The sequence below is a fragment of the Oncorhynchus mykiss genome, chromosome 18 (assembly GCF_057628025.1).
Source record: "Oncorhynchus mykiss isolate SJ-2025 chromosome 18, ASM5762802v1, whole genome shotgun sequence".
Lineage (NCBI taxonomy): Eukaryota > Metazoa > Chordata > Actinopteri > Salmoniformes > Salmonidae > Oncorhynchus > Oncorhynchus mykiss.
This window is the reverse complement of record NC_143039.1, coordinates 46670619-46692182: the sequence shown is the minus strand read 5'-3', so window position 1 is coordinate 46692182 and position 21564 is coordinate 46670619. Positions and strand designations below refer to the sequence as shown.

General features: G+C 44.6%; 1 protein-coding gene across 1 annotated transcript in view; it reads right to left on the bottom strand.

Annotated features, from left to right (window-relative positions):
• LOC110496813 (uncharacterized) overlaps positions 1-21564 on the bottom strand; it is a 63206-nt gene that overhangs the window by 17816 nt on the left and 23826 nt on the right. The window contains exons 4-8 of the mRNA XM_036952719.2: positions 18536-18867; positions 9536-9650; positions 7583-7791; positions 4532-4700; positions 3867-4020 (exon numbers count right to left, since the gene is read on the bottom strand). Coding sequence (XP_036808614.2) covers positions 3867-4020; positions 4532-4700; positions 7583-7791; positions 9536-9650; positions 18536-18867 — 979 coding nt within the window. The remainder of the gene's footprint in view (positions 1-3866; positions 4021-4531; positions 4701-7582; positions 7792-9535; positions 9651-18535; positions 18868-21564) is intronic.

Sequence of the window (21564 nt, the reverse complement as noted above, 5' to 3'; positions counted from 1 at the left end):
CCCTAAATATTCTTGTACATAAAGTAGTCAAAGGTTTGCTAAAGATACTTATGAATAAAGTAGTCAAGGGTTACTAAACCTTTGACTACTTTATTTAAAATCATATTTAGGGGTGTCAATCATTTTGCCCCCTACCTTTTTGAGGCAAAATAATAACATTACTTGTTAAACAAAATCTCTTTCTCTGAGCAGTATTAGTATAAAATAGAATACTTTCAACATTTTTCTACATTTGATCCCATATTCTACATTGGGTCCCATGTTCCTAGCACACAATGGCTACACAAAGCTTGTGACTCTACGAACTTTTGTTGGAGACATTTTGCATTTTGGTTGTGTTTCAGATTGTTTTGTGCCCAATAGAAATTCATTGTAAATATTGTAATGTGTCATTTTGGATTCACTTTTATTGTAAATAAGAATAGAATATGTTCCTAAATATGTTCCCTTCTACGTTAATGTGGATACTCCTAAATGAATCGTGAATAATGAGGAGTGAGAAAGTTACAGCAGGTCAAAGCCCGTACCCCCCCAAGACATGCTAACTTCTCACCATTACCAACAACAGGGGAGGTTAGCGTTTCTTGGGTGTATGGATCTTTGACCCGCTGTAACTTTCTCACTCATCATTATTCACGATTCATTCAGGATTATCCCTAAACATGGTAGCATCCACATGAATGTAGAAGTGTTTAGAAACATATTATATTCTTATCTACAATAAAAGTGATTCCAAAATGACACAATAATCAACTGAAATGCAACCAAAACGAACTGCAAATGCATCCAACAAGTTTGTAAAGCTTGATGCAGTCCTTGCATGCTAGGATTATGGGACCAAATACTCAACTTTTGACTCGTTTTTATTTATTTATAAGAACCTTTAGGGGTGTCAATATATATATATTTTTTAAATACAATATAGCTCAGTATTTCAATTATTTATTTTATACAATCATCAATCGCTCATATTTATCAAGGGTGTCAATAATTTGGGACCCCACTGTAGTGCACTACTTTTTTGGTAGAGCCCATTGAGCCCTCCGTCAAAAGTAGTACACTACATAGGTAACAGGGTGCCATTGGGACACAGACAATGTATTGGACACGCATTAGACGGTTGCTCGACCTCATCCCTTTAATAAGGCTTGTAAATGGACAAAGTTTCGATCCAAGAGTGGATGCACATTGTGCATTTACTAGCCTTATTAAATATATAAGTGTGTGTGGTGGAGCATTTGTCTATGTTAGTTTTTACATGGCCCAGCAACCCTCTAACAAGTGATGTGTGTTTAACAATACAGACAGATTACAGGCATGCATTCTAAGTGGTATGCTAGCATTGACATTGGAACATAGCCAAGGAGGGAATTCAACAAAAAAAAGCCATTCTCAAACCACTACACTCGTGCCATCGAATCCCCAAGCCGTCAAGGTAAAAATCTGTCGTTCTGCCCCTGAACAAGGCAGTTAACCCACTGTTCCTAGGCCATCATTGAAAATAAGAATTTGTTCTTAACTGACTTGCCTAGTTAAATAAAGGTAAAATATACATTTTTTTAATAATAGGTAAAGATAGGAGGCATTTAAAGGGATTGTTTTGTGGTAACACGATGTTGATTGGATACCTGTGACGTAACTAATTATTCATGTTTATTACAAAGTAATGAAGCAATTGCTCTGTAATTGCATGGTAATGAAATTAAGACGTTTTTGTTATTACACAAGAGGAATCGGGAATGGTCTTTAAATGATTGTTGGAGGTTCAGATTCTGTCTGACCTTAGTCATGGAGGAGTAACCTACAATATCAAAAATATTAAGGTCAAAACAAGATGGTTGAGAAAATGGTTGAAGGTCTCAAGAAAACAGCCTTACAAAAAGAGTCAGGCTAGAAGAGCCAAGATTTTTTTGGCAAGAGATTACCCCTGGGCTCTGGCCAGCTAATACACACTAAGAGCAAACCAATGACCCTTGGGTTACCATCAAATCAGTGACCCTTGATTCAGACTAAATGGCCTTGGGGTAAAAAAATAAAAAAAACTTCTGGGTGGCCATTGGATACAGAACATGTCCAGACTGTCTACTAAATCTTCGTTGACAGACAGATATAAGTGACATGAATCATTCAGGGGGGAAACGACATCCAGTCTGTGTTGTTTGAGTGTCTGAAACTAAGACTACATCCAGCCTGTGCCGTTTGAGTGTCTGAAACTAAGACTACATCCAGCCTGTGTTGTTTGAGTGTCTGAAACTAAGACTACATCCAGCCTGTGCCGTTTGAGTGTCTGAAACTAAGACTACATCCAGCCTGTGTTGTTTGAGTGTCTGAAACTAAGGCTACATCCAGCCTGTGTTGTTTGAGTGTCTGAAACTAAGACTACATCCAGCCTGTGCCGTTTGAGTGTCTGAAACTAAGACTACATCCAGCCTGTGTTGTTTGAGTGTCTGAAACTAAGGCTACATCCAGCCTGTGTTGTTTGAGTGTCTGAAACTAAGGCTACATCCAGCCTGTGTTGTTTGAGTGTCTGAAACTAAGACTACATCCAGTCTGTGCCGTTTGAGTGTCTGAAACTAAGACTACATCCAGCCTGTGTTGTTTGAGTTCATATCTGAACTAGCTCGTTTTACGTCCAGCACAGCCGTCTCCAATGGCCAGATTGCTGTGTACTACTGAGTCATATCTGATGAGCTGCCATTACCTCGGTGCATTTCACACTGTATAATCTAAGATCCGGCTGCAGATTTAAACGTACCATCCTGTCTCAATCGACAGCTGTAGGATTAAAATGTCTGCCTTGTTTGCAGACTTTATTTAACCTTTATTTAACCAGGAAGGGCTCATTGAGATTAAAATCTCTTTTTCAAGAGCGCCCTGGCCAAGATAGGCAGCACCAAGTCATTACAAAAAACTACAGACAGACAACATGAAAAACTGCATGTAATCTAGTAAAAACCATTGAATTCACAAGAGTATAAAACAGCAAATTAAAAACATTGACAGGTCTGGGAATCAGCCTCAAAATCCTTCATCAGTGATTTAAAAACACCAATCGGGACAAGTTCTTCCAGTTTAAAAGTATTTTGTAAGGTGTTCCAAGACGATGGTGCAGAGGACATAAAAGCCCTTTTACCAAATTCAGTTGGGACATTTGAAACAGTTAGCAGGATAAAGTCCAGCGAACGAAGAGAGTACCCACCACATTTCTGAACAATAAAAATGCCCAAATAAAAAGGTAGTAAACCCAAGAGTATACCAGTGACTGAGCCTACGAGTGACTAGAGAAGGCCAGCCAACCCTGGTATACAAAGTGCGGTGGTGCGTAAGGGTTTTTCAGTTTAAAATAAATCTCAAAGTGCCATGGTAAAGAGTGTCAATTGATGTCAAACACTGAGCGGAAGCATTCATATATAAAATATCCCCATAGTCTAGTAAAGGCATAAATGTAGCTGATACTAGTCTCCTTCTGGCTTCAAAAGAAAAACAGACTGAGTCTCTCTACATGGTTGAACAAAGACTAGAATTACGCTAAGGCGATTTGAAATATCGAGGCGTTACCTTAGAGACATATTTTACTCTGAAATATTTTCACCATTCATTACCGAGGAGCGACATAGCCCATTGGAATACTGAATGGGTTTATGGATTTTAGTTGAGAAGCCTGTGAAACATTGCTTGACAACTTTGATACTAAACCAAGAGAGAGAAATCAAGGTTTTCCTTGTTGGTTGGATTGTCAGGTGTTGTGTGTTACCATAGACCCTTCATAGCCCATCAGAAGCCCTTCACAGCCCATCATAGGCCCTTCATAGCCCCTTCATAGCCCATCATATGCCCTTCATAAGCTCTTAATCTGCCCTGCTCACCAAGGAAAGCCGACGGCGAGACGGTGCCGTTGCTACGGGAGACCATGACGCTGATGCCCGTCTCCACGAAGGGCACGGAGAACTCCACAACCTCCGACCTCTCCTTGTTGACGGTCAGGGAGCCAATGGCCATGTCGGCCCGTTTATAAACCACCTGGTGGGCGGGAGGGGAACTGCAGTTAGGAACAGAAAAAAAACGAGCCCATTCACGTTCACAGGCACTCACTTCCAGCTGTCTCAGTAGTGAAATGGTTACGGTAACGAGATCCGAGAGCGAGTTGAGCGACTGTGGAGCCTCGCGGCGAGAGAAAAGGGACACCGGCACCTCGTAGAAGGAGCCTAGCACCCGGTGGCTGTGTAAGTACAACAACACACCCTTAGCCGTGCTGGTATATAACATCCCCTTCTCTGTTAACCACCCGTATTAATCCCGGCCCTCAGAGGGGGATTGGCTTCCCTGGAAATAACGAGGCATCTGCCCAAGACTCCAAGCCAAACACTCCAGTTACTCTTCCATGGGAATACTAATCTATTTGACAGTTCTTAGTCTCATTCTGTCTCCACATTTATTTATAGGGGATTTCGAGGAGGAATTGCATGGTACCCCTTGAATGGGTTTTTGAATACGAAAAGAAAAGGAGAAGAAGAAATGCATGACCCCTGACCTCCCCGACCATGCCATTCCACTGCCCATCACTCCCCCTCTTCCCGTGTCTGCCATTGGTCACCAGGTAGAGGTCATAGGAGAAGCCCACTATTTTGGCCAATCGCTTGAGGACGTCAATGCAGAAGCCTTTGCAGCAGTGCTTCGACGATTTCTCATCCACCGGCACACTGTGGGTATAGAGAGAGAGAGGGGGAGGGAAGGAGAGAAAGACAAGGAGGGAGAGGGTAGAGACAAGAGGCAGAGGAGAGAGAGAGAAACAGAAGGGAGACACAGTAGGGCAAGGAGGAATGTATGAATTATTAGCAAGAGCTGTAGTAGCTGGATCAATACTGCCTGTAGTTGGACTGCTCAGTTTTAGAGCGGGGAGGCACATCAGGACAGACAGGAGGACTGCATTAAAACAGGATGAAATGCTATTTTTCTGTGTGGTTTACCCTCAGCAGGGGACAAGGAGATTTAACAGGACATACGTGGACTCTTTCCAAGCATGTAGCTTTACAACAGGTAAGTTGACAGAAAAGGCCTGATGGTAGATCAAAAGCTACATTTATCAGGGCAAATATCAATGTGTGATCCCTCCCTGTATGCCCACTGTGATAACCCACCAGTGTAGGTTTTAAGATTCGAATGGAATGTTCAAAGTAGGCTGATTAAAAATGGGCCAATCTCCCCGAGCAAATCAAATTGATGGAACTTTCAGCAGGCCTTGTTACCAGGCATCAGAGACAGACTGGCGGAACACACAACACACTCATCAGACCGTTAGAGACCAGGGCAGACTGTGAAACACTGAGTGAGAGTTTATAAAAGAGGACCAGAGAGAATACACAGGATGTCAATAAGTAAAACGGGCAAAGCACGAGTTTACCGGTTAGACTAAGCTGCATCCAAAAAAGTTACTCTCAGGGGAAACTTCAATCAAAAAGTTACACTAAGGGGAAACGTCGATCAAAACGTTACTCTCAGGGGAAACTTCAATCAAAAAGTTACACTAAGGGGAAACGTCGATCAAAACGTTACTCTCAGGGGAAACTTCAATCAAAAAGTTACACTAAGGGGAAACGTCGATCAAAACGTTACTCTCAGGGGAAACTTCAATCAAAAAGTTACACTAAGGGGAAACGTCGATCAAAACGTTACTCTCAGGGGAAACTTCAATCAAAAAGTTACACTAAGGGGAAACGTCGATCAAAACGTTACTCTCAGGGGAAACTTCAATCAAAAAGTTACACTAAGGGGAAACGTCGATCAAAACGTTACTCTCAGGGGAAACTTCAATCAAAAAGTTACACTAAGGGGAAACGTCGATCAAAACGTTACTCTCAGGGGAAACTTCAATCAAAAAGTTACACTAAGGGGAAACGTCGATCAAAACGTTACTCTCAGGGGAAACTTCAATCAAAAAGTTACACTAAGGGGAAACGTCAATCAAAAAGTTACTCTAAGGGGAAACGTCAATCAAAAAGTTACTCTAAGGGGAAACTTCAATCAAAAAGTTACTCTAAGGGGAAACGTCAATCAAAAAGTTACTCTAAGGGGAAACGTCAATCAAAAAGTTACTCTAAGGGGAAACTTCAATCAAAAAGTTACTCTAAGGGGAAACGTCAATCAAAAAGTTACTCTAAGGGGAAACTTCAATCAAAAAGTTACTCTAAGGGGAAACTTCAATCAAAAAGTTCACATTTGAGGTTTTGTTTGGAACCTTTTAATATTTCAAATGATCATTTTATGAGTGTGCAAAACATTAGGAACACCTTCCTATTATTGAGTTGCACCCCCTTTTACCCTCAGAACAGCCTCGATTCCACAGGGATGCTGGCCCATGTCGACTCCAATGCTTCCCACAGTTGTGTCATGTTGGCTGGATGTCCTTTGGGTGGGGGACCATTCTTGATACACATGGGAAACTGTTGAGCATGAAAGACCCAGCAGCGTTGCAGTTCTTGACACACTTAACCCGGTGCGCCTGGCACCTACTACCATTCCCCCTGTTCAAAGGCAGTTAAGTCTTTTGTCTTGCCCATTCACCCTCTGAATGGCACACAATCCATGTCTCAGTTGTCTCAAGGCTTAAAAACCCTTCTTTAACCGGTCTCCTCCCCTTCATCTACACTGATTGACGTGGATTTAACAAGTGACATCAATAAGGGATCATAGCTTTCATCTGGTCAGTCTATGTCATGGAAAGAGCAGTTGTTCCTAAGGTTTTGTACACTTCAGTGTATAAAATAAATTTTTAAGTTCAAAGGCTTTATTATTTATTTACCACAATTCAGATGCTAAGTCTTTACAAATTCTTTCCAATTATTTTCCCTGAATGGCTCGAGGAGAGGGAATGTAACCCTGTGACATCATACTTTTAGGAGTTATGTCCTTTTTAGTTAGTGTGGAGGAAAGCATTGTATATGAAACACACTCTCAATAAACTATATGAATAATGAGGACCAACATGGCCGACCACGATTTTTGAATGAAATTCCCCTTTACACTTATGATAGTTGCAACATTTAAACTACGTTGGTTACATGTTGGTCATGGTAAAACATCTGCATGGTTAGATCACGGTCGGTCATGGTAAAACATCTGCATGGTTAGACCACGGTCAGTCATGGTAAAACATCTGCATGGTTAGACCACGGTCGGTCATGGTAAAACATCTGCATGGTTAGACCACGGTCGGTCATGGTAAAACATCTGCATGGTTAGACCACGGTCGGTCATGGTAAAACATCTGCATGGTTAGACCACGGTCGGTCATGGTAAAACATCTGCATGGTTAGACCACGGTCGGTCATGGTAAAACATCTGCATGGTTAGACCACGGTCGGTCATGGTAAAACATCTGCATGGTTAGACCACGGTCAGTCATGGTAAAACATCTGCATGGTTAGACCACGGTCGGTCATGGTAAAACATCTGCATGGTTAGACCACGGTCGGTCATGGTAAAACATCTGCATGGTTAGACCACGGTCGGTCATGGTAAAACATCTGCATGGTTAGACCACGGTCGGTCATGGTAAAACATCCGCCCCAGTAGCAGGTCTTACTTGGTGGTGTTGAGCGGTAGTCTGCAGGGTACCGAGTCCCGGATGCAGGAGTTGGTGCCTGGGTCGGCTGGCTCCACAATGACAAAGGGCCTCTCCTCCAGGGTGACCACCTTGAGGTGCTGGGTGTCATCCAGCGGCTTGAGGAAGGAGCCGTAGCGTGAAAAGGGCTGAATGATGAGATCCAGAACACCGTTCTGCCACGTGCCAACCTGCAGGAGATCATTCAGAGACACTTAGGAAGTATCTGGAGCGCGAGGTGGAAAAAGGAAACCTTTCTGCGACGCAGTGTCTCTTTTGTTCACCACTCCGCTTTGTGGTAAGTGTGGCATGTACTTAACCCTTTGAGAGTGTTCCAGTGTCTCAGCGGTCAGGCTAACATAGGAGACAGCATACTGGGGGGGAATTAAAACCAGAAGCGACCGCGACCCGTGTTGAAGTGATTCACAAATTAATTGAAGTAAATCACTGTTTTCTGAAGCACCAATTCATCAGTTCTCCTTCTGGGGTCACTTGAAGTCGTCTGGTTCGAATATGACCAGCTACAATGTATTAGTACGTGTACATGTCGACCATGGAATGGCCTACATTTGTATATTATTATCTTCATATTTTGAACGGTGGTTATGATATACTATAGTACTATATACTACAGTAAATTACAGTACTATGGAGACTATGAACGCACTGTAAATCATAAGTGGTCTGACTTTCCCATCATATAATGGTCTGGGGTCAGAAACTGGTCCCAGAGCTCAATCATCCACTGCTTGATCACTGCCCTCACCTGATCTGAGCCCAGAGCGCTCAGTAAATATACTCGGAGGAGATGGGAAATGAACGGAAGGAGCCCCACCGCAGGGACCATGTTATCGTTCAGCTGCAACTGGGTCAGATTAGCCCACCTTGACACTGACAGTATGGAGGCAGTGGTGTAAAGTCATTCAGTTTTTTTTAAATACTTTAAAGTACTACTTAAGATGTTTTTTTGGGGGTGTCTATAGTTTACTTGACTATTTATATTTTGGACAACTTTTACTATACTACACACCGAAAGAAAATAATGTACTTTTTACTCCATATGTTTTACCTGACACCCAAAAGTACTAATTTTGAATGCTTAGCAGGACAGGAAAAAGGACACACAATTGAACATCCCTGGACATCCCTACGGACGATCTGGTGGAATCACTAAACACACATGCTTGGTTTGTAAATGATGTCTGAGTGTTGGAGTGTGCCCCTGGCTATCCGTAAAAAAAACAAGAGCATCTTGCCATCTGTTTTGCTTAATATAAGGAATTTGAAATGATTAATAGTTGAACTTTTGACACTTAAGTATATTTTAGCAATTACATTTACTTTTGACACGTATGTATATTTAAAACCTAATAATTTTAGACTTTTACCCAGTAGTATTTTAATGGATGACATTCACCTTTACTTGAGTCATTTTCTACAAAGACATCTTTAATTCTACTCAAGTATGACGTTTGGGTCCTTTTTCTACCACCGTATGAAGGCGTGTTGAGTATATCACGATTCATGCTGAACAAATTCTGGTTGTTGTGAATGGATATCCATGGAATCGCTAGGCCTTGAGGCAACGACGTGGGTAAACATACAGAGTACTGAAAGGTTAGTTGAAAACAGCAGGAATGGAGTGAACGGAGAGCTGAGGCAAGAGCATTAGACGTCGAGTTAGCCTGTTAACGAAAGCTAACAAGGTTTCCAAAACGTGAAGGAGGGGTACGTAGGCACATCCGATGGACTGTTATAGTGCGGTTAGTGTGGTTAGCAAGGTGAGGGGAGTGTGTGTGTGTGTGTGTGTGTGTGTGTGTGTGTGTGTGTGTGTGTGTGTGTTTGTGAGGATGTGTTAGCAAGACTTGATGGGGTGTGGGATGGTGGTTAGTGAGCGTGTCAGCTAATTAAAGGCTAGCGCGCTAACTCACTGACCTCCTCCCAGCCTTTCCCCTCGGTGTAGGAAATCACATCCAGCACTGGATTGGACAGGTAGCCGTCACTGTTGAACGAATAGTCCCGGCCACTCAGCGTAATGTTACTGAAGAACCTGGAAGACAGGGAATTGAGTGAGAGAATGGCAGAGAGAAATAGAGAGAGGGAGAGAGACAGACAGACAGACAGACAGACAGACAGAAGAAACTGAGAAATGGACAAACAGAAAAACAAAGAAATGGAGAAGCAAGCTTCATTTTTTAGCTGGAAGTGACAATGAAGGCAATGAGGGTGGCAGAGAGAAAGAGAGAGCGAGCACACAGCCATGCAATCTCCATAGACAAAAATTGGCATTAAAATGGCCTTACTGAAGACCTCAGTGACTTTCAATGTGGCACCATCATAGGATGCCACCTTTCCAACAAGTCAGTTCATCAAATTTCTGCCCTGCTAGAACTGCCCAGGTCAACTGTAAGTGCTCTTATTGTGAAGTGGAAACGTCTAGGAGCAACAACAGGTCAGCCGCAAAGTGGTAGGCCACATAAGCTCACAGAACGGGACCGCCGAGTGCTGAATCGTGTAGCGTAAAACAATCATCTGTCCTCAGTTGCAACACTTACTACAGAGTTCCAAACTGCCTCTGGAAGCAACGACAGCACAAGAACTGTTCGTCGGCAGCTTCATGAAATGGGTTTCCATGGCCGAGAAGCCGCACACAAGCATAAGATCACCATGCCAAGCGTCGGCGAGAGTGGTGTAAAGCTCCCCGCCATTGGACTCTGGAGCAGTGGAAACGCGTTCTCTGGAGTGGTGAATCACACTTCACCATCTGCCAGTCTGACAGATGAATCTTGGTTTGGCGGATGCCAGGAGAACATTACCAGCGCAAATGCATAGTACCAACTGTAAAGTTTGGTGAAGGAGGAATAATGGTCTGGGGCTGTTTTTCATGGTTCAGGCTAGGCCTCTTAGTTCCAGTGAAGGGAAATGTTAATGCTACAGCATGCAATGACATTCTAGACGATTCTGTGCTTCCAACTTGGTGGCAAAAGTTTGGAGAAGGCCCTTTCCAGTTTCAGCATGACAATGTCCCGTGCACAAAGCAAGGTCCATACAGAAATTATTTTTTGACATCGGTGTGGAAGAACTTGACTGGCCTTTGGGATGAAATGCCGACTGTGGGGCAATTAGGCCTGGCTAACATCAGTGCCCGACCTCACCGATGCTCTTGTTGCCGAACGGCAGCAAGTCCCCGCAGCAATGCTCCAACATCTCGTCGAAAGCCTTCCCAGAAGAGTGGAGGCTGTCATAGCAGCAAAGGGGGGGACCAACTCCACGTTAATGCCCATGATTTTGGAATGAAATGTTTGATGAGCCGGCGTCCACATACTTTTGTCATTTATCTTCCATGCGTCTTCAGCTGCAAGCTTTGTACTTTAGAGATACAACAAATGGAAGGGGGAGAGTGGCAGAGTGGCAGGGAGGCAGAGTGGCAGGGTGGCAGAGTGGCAGGGAGGCAGAGTGGCAGGGTGGTAGAGTGGCAGGGTGGCAGAGTGGCAGGGTGGCAGGGTGGCAGGGCGGCAGAGTGGCAGGGTGGCAGAGTGGCAGGGTGGCAGGGTGGCAGAGTGGCAGGGTGGCAGAGTGGCAGGGTGGCAGAGTGGCAGGTTGGCAGAGTGGCATGGTGGCAGAGTGGCAGGGTGGCAGGGTGGTAGAGTGGCAGAGTGGCAGGGTGGCAGGGTGGCAGAGTGGCAGGGTGGCAGAGTGGCAGGGTGGAAGAGTGGCAGGGTGGCCGGGTGGCAGAGTGGCAGGGTGGCAGAGTGGCAGGGTGGCAGAGTGGCAGAGTGGCAGGGTGGCAGAGTGGCAGGGTGGCAGAGTGGCAGAGTGGCAGAGTGACAGAGTGGCAGGGTGAGAGACAGCAGGCTGCAGGTGGGCTGTTAGGCACTACACTAGAAATCTCTATGTCCCAAGCTGCTTGTTATTATGTTCCAGCCATGTACAGTTACAGGCGACGTGACATGAAACAAATCAAGGAGTTGATGAACCACACATGTGAACTTGCCTCTCAAGAGAGGGCTTTAGATTAACCAGAGTTCTACAAAAAGGCAGGTCGTTTCTGAATATCACATGGATACTGTGCAGTGTGACTTGCAACGACTGCGGTATGCAGAGAGGTATGGTAGGCAGGCTATTTTCCCCTAATCTTCAACGCATCTGTAACTCTTTGATATCGAGAGTGCTAATGGCTTCCTAGCCCCACTCTGATAATCAGGGGTACAAGCTATAAAGCAAACCACACTAGTTGTTGGCTTTCATGTGGAATATTTTGCTGTTAGGGGTAGTCTGTCTGTTGCAGAGTCTGAGATGCTTCTGTGTCACCATGACAACACTGCACCTAAAAAACCCATTCACAGAGGACGCCGCCAGTCAGATAGAATGTTAAAAAACCCAACACCGGTTTTGTTTTTCTCTCCTGTCCTTTTCGAAAGGCATTTGGAATTTGTCGGCAGCGCTTTCTTGTTTTCATGATGCAGCAATTGTTGATTGAAGATGCCCTCATTTCATTTTCCACTTTCCTATTTATTTTGGCCATTATTTATACGAGGCTGTCACATAAAAAGCCTACTACACAATATGAGATTTTTTATTTACGCCTTAAACACTGCCCTCTCGTTGACTTCCCAAGAGAAATGAGCTGAACTATGATTTATAATTGATGGGTTTTTCAATATCATACAGTCGGAGGAATTATACGCATCCCGGCATATGGTCAGACTGGCTGGAGCCCTATGGTGTGGCTTTGGGCTATGTTGGTTTTCATATCCATCCTGTTGCTACTGTACATAAAACGGGCAATGATGGCATGCAAAGTAATGCAATGCAATACAAATGAGCTAGAGGGCCTTATACAGGAAGAGCTGTGTGAAGAAGACATAAAGGGTTTCATTACCTTTTTTTAACGACCCATACCCTATTACACACAATCACGGTCACACGCGATTCGTCAAAGCAAGCCCACGAAGAGAACACTGACCCAAGCATAGAGAAATGAACGTAGGAAACGCCCTTGGTCTCTATTCTACATTCAAATGATCCTTTAAATGGCTTGGGGAAAAAAAAGAGATGCCTTAAAAAAAAATCTGCTGACCAATATGGAACTATTCATCCCACCGTATGGATGTTGCTTTTCTTATTTGAGGAAAAAAGACAATGTTAATATTCACTTCAACTCTGCAATGCCACTGATCGCTCTTGGTGAGTGCCATGTTGTCATGGCGACACACAGTCATTGACATTACATGTGTTTCCTCTGATGCCGAACATTGTGAGGTGAACAAACAACCAGACGCTGCGGACTATTTGAATGTAGATTTGTCTCCCGTGACGGAACAAAGACAACTCATAATGGCTAATGCATTCAGACAGAGGGAGAAGGAGTCAGGGATAGAGAGAGCGACAGAGAGAGAGAGAAGCCAGGAAAGAGAGCGAGAGGATAGGCAGAGAGGGAAAGAGAGTGGAGAGAGAGAGAGAGAGAGAGAAGGGATGGAGGGTTTGGGGGGGATGACTAGCTGTTTAAACATCAGACAACATTCAGTCGGATTTTAATGTACTCTCTTTTGAGCTACATTAGTATGTGCCCTCTTTATTAGATTCTCCCATGCCTTACTGATGCCAGCTTCTTCATTAGAAGGAAACTGGACGGGCCTAGTGGTGGTGGTGGTGGGGGGGGGGCTGTTCGTGGCTGTGTGTAACCGCCTTCGATATTTCTACCCTGCATTACACCACCATAACCAATTATCCAATTTACATGTAAAACGATGCCGCATCAGATCCCTTTTAGAGTCGGGCCAAGGGAAGAGAGAGGGGGGGAGAAGGGGGAGTGATGAGAAAAAGAGAGCGAGCCAGGGAGAAAGAGAGGAGAGAGAGGGCTGCGAACTGACAATAAGATGGGAGAGCGTGGGAGGGAAGGAGCGGGGATGGGACGGAGGGGAGAGGGAATGAGATTAGATTGAGGATGAAATTGAATGGCGGAATGAAAACAAAGCATAAAGAGCAGAGCAGTGGGAGAGACAGAGGGAGGAGGGAGGGGTGAAGGGATAAGAGAGGAGCAGAGAGGTTCAGAAGGGGATGCAGGAGAAATGATTGTAAGATAAAGAGGGGAGAGTGGTGGGAGGTAGATAATTGTAGTATTACCCTGCCTGGTCAAAGAAATGCATTAAAAGAGACCCATTATAGCTGATACGTTAACAATGAATGAACAGTAAGTGGATATTCCTTTTTTTGGGGGGTTACACTTTATTTGGATAGTCCATCTGTAGATGCTCTATAGACTATAGTGCCTTCAGAAAGCACTCACACCCCTTGACTTTTCCCACATTTTGTTGTGTTACAGACTGGATTTTAAAATGGATTCCATTGAGATTTTTTGTTGTTGTTGTAATAACGTCAGATTTTCGGTAATAACGTCAAAGTGGAATTGTCAAAGCTTAAATGTCTTGTCGATAAGTATCCAACCGCTTTGTTATGGTAAGCCTAAATTCGTTCAGGAGTAAAAATAAAAAAAAACACTTAAAAAGTCGCACAATAAGTTGCACTCTGTGTGCGATAATAGTGTCGAACACGATTTTTGAATGATCGACTGCCTCATCTCTGCACCCCACACACACAATTATCTGTAAGGTCCCTGAGTCGAGCAGTGAATTTCAAACACAGATTCAACCACAAAGACCAGCGATGTCTGCCAATGGCTCGCAAAGAAGACCACCTATTGGATAAAACATTTGATAAAAAAAGGCAGGCATTGAATATCCTTTTAGGCATCGTGCAGTTATTAATTACACTTTGGGATGGTGCATCAATACACCCAGACACTACAAAGATACAGGCGTCCTTCCTAACTCAGTTGTCGGAGAGGAAGTCAACCGCTCGGGGATTTCACCATGAGGCCCATGGTGACTAAAACAGTTACAGAGTTTCGTTACAGAGTTGAACGGCTGTGATAGGAGAAAACTGAGGATGGATCAGCAACATTGTAGTTACTCTACAATACTAACCGAATTCACTGAGTGAAAAGAAGGACACCTGTACAGATTACAATTTTCCCTAAACATGCCTTCTGTTTGCAACAAGGCACTAAAGTAATACTGCAGAAAATGTGGCAAAGCAATTCACTTTTTGTCCTGAATACACAAGCGTTATGTTTGGGGCAAATGAAATACAACACAATACAACCACTCTCCCTACTTTAAATGATAGTGGTGTCTGCATCGTGCAATGATATGCTTGTAATCACTGAGGACTGGGTAGTTTTTCAGGATAACAAATGAACGGAGTGGAGCTAAGCACAGGTAAACCTGGTTCAGTCTGCTTTCCACCAGACACTGGGAGATGAATTCACATTTCAGCAGGACAACAACCTAAAACACAAGGTCAAAATCTACAATGTAGTTGCTTACCAAGAAGACAGTGAATGTTCCTGAGTGGCCGAGTTACAGTTTTGACTTAAATCTGCTTGGAAATATACGGCAAGACCTGGAAATTATTGTCTCGCAATGATCAACAACCAATTTGACAGAGCTTGAAGAGTTTTGAAAAAAGTAATGGGCAAATGTTGCACAACCAAGGTGTGGAAAGCTCTTAGAGACTTACCCAGAACGACTCACAGCTGTAACTGCTGCCAAAGGTGCTCCTACAACGTAATAACTCAGGGGTTTGAATAATTATGTAAATGAGATATTTCAGTATTTCATTTTCAATAACTTTGCCAACATTTTGTCAACATTGCCAACACTTTGTCATCATGGAGTAGGTTGTGTAGATGGGTGACAAACAATATAAATGTTGAATTGAGGCTGTAGCGCAACAAAATGTGGAATAAGGCAAGGGGTATGAATACTTTCTGAAGGCACTGTATCTACAGACTATCAGTTCAACTAACAACCTACTAACCCTAACCCTGACCCTAACCCTGACCCTCTCTTTTCAACTAACAACCTACTAACCCTGACCCTAACCCTGACCCTCTCTTTTCAACTAACAACCTACTAACCCTGACCCTAACCCTGACCCTCTCTTTTCAACTAACAACCTACTAACCCTGACCCTGACCCTAACCCTAACCCTCTCTTTTCAACTAACAACCTACTAACCCTGACCCTAACCCTGATCCTTAACCTAAACCTGACCCTAACCTAACCCTGACCCTAACCCTCACTTTTCAACTAACAACCTACTAACCCTGACCCTAACCCTGATCCTTACCCTAAACCTGACCCTAACCTAACCCTGACCCTAACCCTCACTTTTCAACTAACAACCTACTAACCCTGACCCTAACCCTCTCTTTTCAATTAACAACCTACTAACCCTGACCCTAACCCTCTCTTTTCAACTAACCCTGACCCTAACCCTGACCCTGACCCTAACGCTGACTCCTACCCTGACCCTTACCCTAACCCTTACCCTAAACTTAATCCTAGCCCAGTGGTCACCAACCGGTCCCAATCGACTGGTCATCTCCAAGGAATTCCTAGTTGATCACTAAACATTTCTGTAAAAAACAATAATAAAGCCTTGCGTTCTTCAATTTGTTATTTGTTTCGCGCTATTGGTGGTAGGTGCACTTGATTCAGCAGCCCTAGCGCCGGGAAGGCAAAGTGTTCCCATTTTGAACCATTTCATGTGTCTGAAGGTAGAACTCCGCCTACCCGGCAGGCCCAGGGAGCAAATCAAGTGCACCTACAGGCCTACCACTGGCTATTCAGATAGCTCAGATCACCATGTCTGCACAGTTTCCTCGAGCCATAGACTGTAAAAAGAAGAATACAGCAAGAGCTGATGTTTTGATGAGTAATTTCATGTTTAAGTTATTCAGCACTGTCAACACTTTTACAAGCCACAAAATGCACAATCTTCCTACTTCCACTTACGCTACAACCAGCACTGCAGCTGCAATTAACGAGTATATCAACGTGTTCCGACTTTCTCTGGTCATAGGAGTAACAACATGAATTGGCGCATGAGGCAAAAAATAATGCAGTGGGACTTGAGTTTTGCCATCAGCTAGAAGGCTGTGTCAGAATCAGGCCATCAGTCCAGTAAAAAATTAAGAAGCTAATTATTATGCTGTGCCTCACAAGTAATACAACAAATTATCATATGATCATATACCATTCTTTTTTAAAATATAATTTCAAATTGGTCTGAGAAGAACAACATTGGCAGGGCAATTCAAGCGTCTTGGGCCTATAGCTTACTGCACAAACCTCATTGCAAAAGAACTGGATTAAAAAAAATGTGGGGGGGGGTGTATCCCCTTTATCTCCCCAATTACAATCTTGTCTCATTGCTGAAACTCCCCAACGGGCTTGGGAGAGGTGAAGGTCGAGTCATGGTTCCTCCGAAACATAACCCACCAAACCGCACTTCTTACCACCCTCCAATGAACCCCCCTCGGCCAATTGTGCACCGCCCTATGGGACTCCCGGTCAGTTGCGACACAGACTGGGAATTGAACCTGGGTGCCTCAAGCACTGCGATGCGGTGCCTTAGACCGCCTCACCACTTGGGTGGCCCCACTACAGAACTGTTATTAATAAGTTAACGTTGCTTACGTTGCTAAACTCATGTTTAAAAGAAATCTAGCTTGATTCACGTAGAAAAGTCACGCATCTTCAACTTGATTCACATGGACGCAAGAAGTCATCTTTAACTTGATTAGCAGGGACTCAACAAGGCTTGCATCTTCAACTTGATTAGCAGGGACTCAACAAGGCTTGTATCTTCAACTTGATTAGCAGGGACTCAACAAGGCTTGTATCTTTAACTTGATTAGCAGGGACTCAACAAGGCTTGTATCTTCAACTTGATTAGCAGGGACTCAACAAGGCTTGCATCTTCAACTTGATTAGCAGGGACTCAACAAGGCTTGTATCTTCAACTTGATTAGCAGGGACTCAACAAGGCTTGTAATCTTTAACTTGATTAGCAGGGACTCAACAAGGCTTGTATCTTCAACTTGATTAGCAGGGACTCAACAAGGCTTGTATCTTTAACTTGATTAGCTGGGACTCAACAAGGCTTGTATCTTTAACTTGATTAGCAGGGACTCAACAAGGCTTGTATCTTTAACTTGATTAGCAGGGACTCAACAAGGCTTGTATCTTTAACCTGATTAGCAGGGACTCGACAAGGCTTGTATCTTCAACTTGATTAGCAGGGACTCCACAAGGCTTGTATCTTTAACCTGATTAGCAGGGACTCGACAAGGCTTGCATCTTTAACTTTAAATGAACAAGGTTCATGCATTGTTAATTCAACACAGGAACATGGCTCATTACTTTATTCTGACACAAACTCTATATGGATGGACACGGACATACAGCATGTACACATGGCTCATCTCTCTTTCAGCCAAGTGTACTGAATGAATGACATGAGAGGGACTTGGAGGAGTCAACTATGAGACACGGCTGACAGGCAGCAAAAGACAGACAGAGGGAGATACAGCGACTTCTCATACACAACCGGGAACCAGTCATGGAGAGAGAGAGAGAGACAATGAGAGAGGGAGAGAGAGAGAAAGAGCAAGAGAGGGGTTGAGGTGTTCCAGCTGTTGATGGGGAGAGAGAGGCAGACAAGGGGGAGAAACAGAGAAAGAGAGAGAGAGAGGGGGGCAGAGACCGACAGAGAGAGAATCACAGATGACAGAGTAAGGCAGACCGAGAGAGAGAGGAAGAGATGGAAAGTGAGAGGGGGGAGAAAGAGAAGAGAGAGAAGGAAAGGCATAGACACACTGAGGATAGAGAGAAGCAGATGGACAGAAAGAGGCAGGCAGAAAAATAGAGAGAGAAGGAGATGGCGAGAAAGAAGCAGAGAGCGAGAGAGCGAGAGAGAGAGAGGAGCAACCAGCAGTAGCAAGTGACACTCCTCCTCCACAGAGGAGAAGTTCTGAAGGAGAAGTTCTGAAGGAGGTTCTGAAGGAACATATAACTCTGTCCTCACCTGATCCTGTCTGGCACCCTTTGCGTCTGGTTGCCATCTGTCTGGCAGTTGCCTGCGAAGTAGTGTGGCCCTCGGGCCCAGCCGTACTCCTTCCTCAAAGCCATGGCTCCGTGGATCAGCACAGACACCCCTTTGGCAATCCTCCGACGGGGCTCGTCTCTCCAGCCCTGCGGCCGCACTGCGAACAGGGCCTTGGGGAGGCCCTCCAGGCCAAGGCCGGACAGGGCTGGCCCCACGGCGAACCACATGTGGGAGTGTCCGGCCTGACCCGAGGCCCAGGCCGCCTTGAAGATCAGCGCGGCCTCCTCCTGGGAGCAGTAGAGGAGACGCACCTGGAAAGAGCGGGGGAGGAGGGAGAGGGGGAGAGAGCGAGTGGTTAAGTGGGAGTCTTGTTGCACCGAACTGGGTCAAATGATGTCAGTCACACTGTGGCAGTTTTGGGGTTGCTGACCCCATTCACTGCCTTCTTTGAAAACATCTCAACTCAGACCATTTCCCATTCAGGCTGCAGCAGTGGACAGTGTTTGGCATGAAATGTTATATCGTTACATAATTTCTGTTTCTTTTTGTCCATTCTCCGATTTCTTATTTACATACACTATATATACAAAAGTATGTGGACGCCCCTTCAAATGAGTGGATTCTGCTTTTTCAGCCACACCCATTCCTGACAAGTGTATAAAATTGAGCACACAGCCATGCTCACTACCGAGTTCCAAACTGCCTCTGGACACAACGTCAGCACAAGAGCTGTTCGTCGGGAGCTTTATGAAATGGGTTTCCATGGCCGAGCATTCACACACAAGCCTAAGATCACCAATGAGCAATGCCAAGTGTCGCCTGGGTTGGTGTAAAGCTCACCGCCATTGGACTCTGGAGCAGTGGAAACGCGTTCTCTGGAGTGATGAATCACACTTCACCATCTGGCAGTCCGACGGACGAATCTGGGTTTGGCGGATACCAGGAGAACGCTACCTGCCCCAATGCATTGTGCCAACTGTAAAATTTGGTGGAGGAGGAATAATGGTCTGGGGCTGTTTTTCATGGTTCGGGCTAGGCCCCTTAGTTCCAGTGAAGAGAAATCTTAACACTACAGCATACAATGAAATTCTAGGCGATTCTGTGCTTCCAACTTTGTGGCAACAGTTTGGGGAAGGCCATTTCCTGTTTCAGCATGACGTTGCCCCCGTGCACAAAGCGAAGTCCATTCAGAAACGGTTGGTCGAGATCGGTGTGGAAGAACTTGACTGGCCTGCACAGAGCCCTGACCTCAACCCCATCGAACACCTTTGGTGATGAATTGGAAATTGCGACTGCGAGCCAGGCCTTATCTCCCAACATGAGTGCCCGACCTCCCTAATGCTCTTGTGGCTGAATGGAAGCAAGTCCCTGCAGCAATGTTCCAACATCTAGTGGAAAGCCTTCCCAGAAGAGTAGAGGCTGTTATGGCAGTAAAGCGGGCACCAACTCCATATTAATTCCCATAATTTTGGAATGAGATGTTCGACGAGCAGGTGTCCACATATTGTTGGTCATGTAGTGTATGTCAAAAACACCATCTACAGCTGGATCTCAATTACATGTGTTGCAGGTTTTTTATTTTTTTCATTTATGTTCTGAGGTTGGACTTTAGCACGTAGGGTGCACCGATTGGTGTCACCTCGTTAGTCAGTATGTTTTACACCTGTGCTGGTTGCCGTCTCATTAGTGGGTAGGTGTTTCACCTGTGCTGGCCCAAGTGCTATTTAAGAGTGGTTAGCCCAGTTTTCCTGTGGTCTCGAGAGACATGGAGGGTTAACACCTTTAGTTGGATCGCCCTACTGCTAGAAAAACAATCCTTTATCTGATCTTCCCTGTTTTTGTTTGGCTCCACTTTTATGCTTGGCTTCCTGACTTTAAAAGTCTGGTGTGAGTTTTGTTTGCCTCTAAGTGGGCAGATTTAGTGGGAGCTCGTGGTGAGTGTCTTTTAGGTTGCAGTTGTTGTTGCTAGACAACTTTCCGTGGACACCCTCATGAGTGTCTTTTTGAACCCCTCCTAAATCCCCACCTGGGTTGGTTGTTGTCGGTGACTCTTTGCTAGTTCCCTTTTTTGAGCAACAATTTTTGTTTTTCTTGCTGGGGAATTTAACAAAAATGGGGGCACATCCAGGATCTTGTTTCCCATGAGTATGGTAGTCGCTCTAATCACCTACTCTGAAGCTCTGCTGTGTTCAGAATAGCCTTTTGTGGTAGCGTTTCTGTCACTGCCATCCACCCTGAGGGGTAATGAGAATGGTAGAATCCGTTTGAAAGTTGCACAAACACACCGGCTTATAAAACTAAAGCCATGGACTGTAAGTTGCAAGTCTTTGTGGAAAACAATATGAAATACTAGATAAATGTACAAAGGTGAATTTGCTCATCATTGCAAAGCATTATGCCAAAGTGACATCTGGCGATCCAAAAGCAGTAGTCAAAGAGTTGATTGGTACTGCTTTGGTGGAGGAGGTTGATGAAAAGGGTCCTACGGGTGGCAGAGTACATCCCGTAGATGTGCAACTAAGAGAGAGATAAAACTAAAGGCAAAGTTGAAGCAACAGAAATTAGAGCGTGAACAACAGACATTCGAGCTTGAACGACAGACATCTGAGCGTGACCAACAGACATCTGAGCGTGAACAACAGACATCTGAGGGTGAACAACAGACATCTGAGGGTGAACAACAGACATCTGAGGGTGGACAACAGACATCTGAGGGTGAACAACAGACATCTGAGGGTGAACAACAGACATTCGAGCTTGAACATACATTAGTGCTTGAACAACAGACATTTGAGTGTGAACGACAGACATTCGAGCGTGAACGACAGACATTCGAGCGTGAACAACAGACATTCGAGCGTGAACGACAGACATTCGAGCGTGAACAACAGACATTCGAGCGTGAACGACAGACATTCGAGCGTGAACGACAGACATTCGAGCGTGAACGACAGACAGAGCGTGAACGACAGACAGAGCGTGAATTGAACGAGACATTTGAGCTTGAA